Genomic DNA, 2,871 nt, shown 5'->3' with positions numbered 1-2,871 from the left:
AGTGAGTTATCAACATTCTGCTGGTACTAAATCCAAAGCACAGCACTATGCTGGCTACTAGGAAGAAAATTAACTCTATCCCAGCCAAAACCAGGACAGGTACAAAATCAGCACCAGCCAGGCCCAGCCCGCCTCCTGCCGCGGGTGCTTTTGGGTGCCACGGGATGAAAGCGCAATAAATAACAGCGATTGGAGCTGGAGGGGCTGCATACCCGGGTCCTTTGCCAAGCTTGTGAACTTTGGTAAACCCCTCTCCTGGGTTTCAATAGCTGAGTGGATGAAATACACTTTTAAATTTAATTTATGTTTCAATTTGGAGCCAGCATCTCAAGCGTGCTTCCCCAGTGTGGGGGTAGGTTGGGTGGGTGATTTTTTAAAACACTTTGGGATTCAGAGAAATAAAGCGTTCCAGGGAAGCTCGGGGCAGGGCGGGGAGGGGGGGGCGGTGTCCATATTACGAACTGTGCTCCCCACCTCTCCCCCTCTTCTCACCTACAGGGAAGAGAGCCCAAGCCAGTTCAGAGATCTGCCCACCATGGCAGCTCGCAATCAAACCAGCTTGCAGCCTGCCTCCTTCCTTCTGCTGGGCATGGCAGGCCTGGAGGACCAGCACGCCTGGCTCTCCGTCCCCTTCTGCCTGATGTACATCACGGCGCTCCTCAGCAACCTCATCCTCTTAATTGCTATCGTGACAGAGCGAAGCCTCCACAAGCCAATGTACCTCTTCCTGGCCATGTTAGCGGTGGCAGATCTCGTGTTGTCCTCCTCCACGGTGCCCAAAGCCCTGAGCGTATTCTGGTCCCTTTCCAAGGAGATATCTTTCCGCGCCTGCCTTACCCAGATGTTCTTCATACACCTGAGCTTCGTTGCAGAGTCGACCGTTCTGCTGGCCATGGCGTTTGACCGGTACGTGGCCATCTGCAGCCCCCTGCGATACGCCACAGTGTTCACGCACTCAGTGGTAGCCAAGGTAGGGCTGGCTGCAATAGCCAGGAGCTTTTGTGTGATGTTCCCAACGATATTCCTCCTTCAGAGGCTGCCATACTGCAGGCACAGGGTCATGCCTCACACCTACTGCGAGCACATGGGCATTGCCCGGCTGGCCTGCGCCGATATCTCCATTAACATCTGGTACGGCTTCGCCACCACCCTTCTGTGCCCAGGTGTGGACGTTGTGCTCATCGGGGTATCGTACGTCCTCATTCTCCGGGCTGTCTTCAGGCTCTCGTCCAAGGATGCCCAGCGCAAGGCAGTTGGCACCTGCAGCTCCCATGCCTGTGTGATATTCGTGTTCTACACACCAGCATTTTTCTCATTTTTCACTCATCGCTTTGGCCACAACGTCCCCCACCATGTTCACATCCTGTTGGCGAATCTCTATGTGCTCCTGCCACCCATGCTAAACCCCATCATCTATGCTATGAAAAACAAACTCATTCGAGAAAAAGTGTCCCAAGTACTCTTCAGGATGGTGCAAGTGCGGTGACAGGGATGCTCTGCCTCTGCAAGGAAAGCATGGAGAAGTGGTCTGGACAAAGGAAGCAGAGGCTATGAATGTGAAATAACCCCGTTTCCCACATTTTTGGACTCAGCCCAACATCACTGCTGATCAGATTTCCTGCTAGATGTTTCCTCAGACTAAATTGCATCACTAATGAAAAAGGAGAAATTAGTGGTCCAGAATTTGGGCTGATGCAATCTGGTGTTATCCCATTACCATCAGTCTCTCCCACTTGCGGACCAGAAAATCCTTCATTTCACCATCCCCAGCAGAAGCAGACACAAGAAAAACCCCAGTTGCCACCACCATGGTAATGAGAACTCTCATGGTCCTAGGACAAGCAGGACTGGTCTTGTAAGGCAGGGCTGTGTGAAGAGTAGGGCTGGATCACAGCAGGGAACTCAGGGTGACAAAACAACTCCCTGAAATCCACAGATTCATGAAGATCAGCTGGAGACCTCTGCGTGTTAACCCACCTCTGCCTTCAGTGTCCAACACAGCCAAAATGAAAGTACCCCGGTGCAACCAGAGCCCAAGGAATTCCTCCTTCCCTTGAAGGTTGTGGCAAGGTGGGTGTTGGTGTCTGCTCCCAGGGAACGGGTGATGGGACGAGGGGCACCAGCCTCAAGTTGTGCCAGGGCAGGGTGAGGTTGGCCATGGGGAACAATTCCTTCCCCTTGGGGCTGTCAGGCACTGGAAGGGGCTGCCCAGGGAAGGGGTCGAGTCCCCAGCCCTGGGGGGATTTAACAGCCGGGCAGAGGCGGTGCTGAGGGCCAGGGTTTGGGGGTGGGATGGCAGGGGTAGGGGAAGGGTTGGGCTGGGGGAGCTCAAAGGGCTTTGCCAACCCAAACCATTCAGGGATTCTAAGGCATGCAATTAGTAGATCACTAATGCTCTTTGGGGACGGGTCTTGACCATGTATGTCTTGTCCCTATTACCATCTCTGTCCCACAAAGCTATGCATCAGCTCACCCTTCCCAGGCTTCGAGGAGAAAAAACCAGTGTGAAGTATGGTCCAGCCTTCCCATGGCATAGGCCAGGAGGCAGCAAACGCCTTTGCTCCAAAAGGTGGCTGGAGGCAAAACTTGGTGAGCTCACACCAGAGTGTAATGGGTATAAAATGCTGGTGGAATGGGACATTTGAGTGCCAGGCAGCAAAGTAACTCCTCCCTGCTCCAAACCTCATTTGTTTGTTTACATGGGAATAGAAACACCTGGTAAATTCGTGGATCAGCAATGCATGCCCTGGAAGGACCTGGCTCGTGGTGCAGACGTACACCGTCACTCTGGTAGATGAAATCCCCAGTAGACCTATGGCAAACCCACCCTCTCACAGCTTATCCCGTCTGTCTGAGATGATTCATCCAGCA

General features: G+C 53.2%; 1 protein-coding gene across 1 annotated transcript; it reads left to right on the top strand.

Moving 5' to 3' along the window:
* Positions 1–535: 535 nt before the first annotated feature.
* On the top strand, positions 536–1,528 carry LOC104122187 (olfactory receptor 52B2-like). Its single transcript, XM_009634287.2, has one exon. It carries the CDS (start codon positions 536–538, stop codon positions 1,484–1,486), a length of 951 nt encoding a protein of 316 aa, XP_009632582.1. The 3' UTR covers positions 1,487–1,528.
* The last annotated feature ends 1,343 nt before the right edge of the window (positions 1,529–2,871 follow it).

Source organism: Egretta garzetta, unplaced genomic scaffold (assembly GCF_000687185.1).
Source record: "Egretta garzetta isolate BGI_Z169 unplaced genomic scaffold, ASM68718v1 scaffold652, whole genome shotgun sequence".
In the NCBI taxonomy this organism is placed as follows: Eukaryota; Metazoa; Chordata; class Aves; order Pelecaniformes; family Ardeidae; genus Egretta; species Egretta garzetta.
Note: the sequence above shows the minus strand (reverse complement) of the source record. Positions and strands in the feature narration are given on the sequence as shown.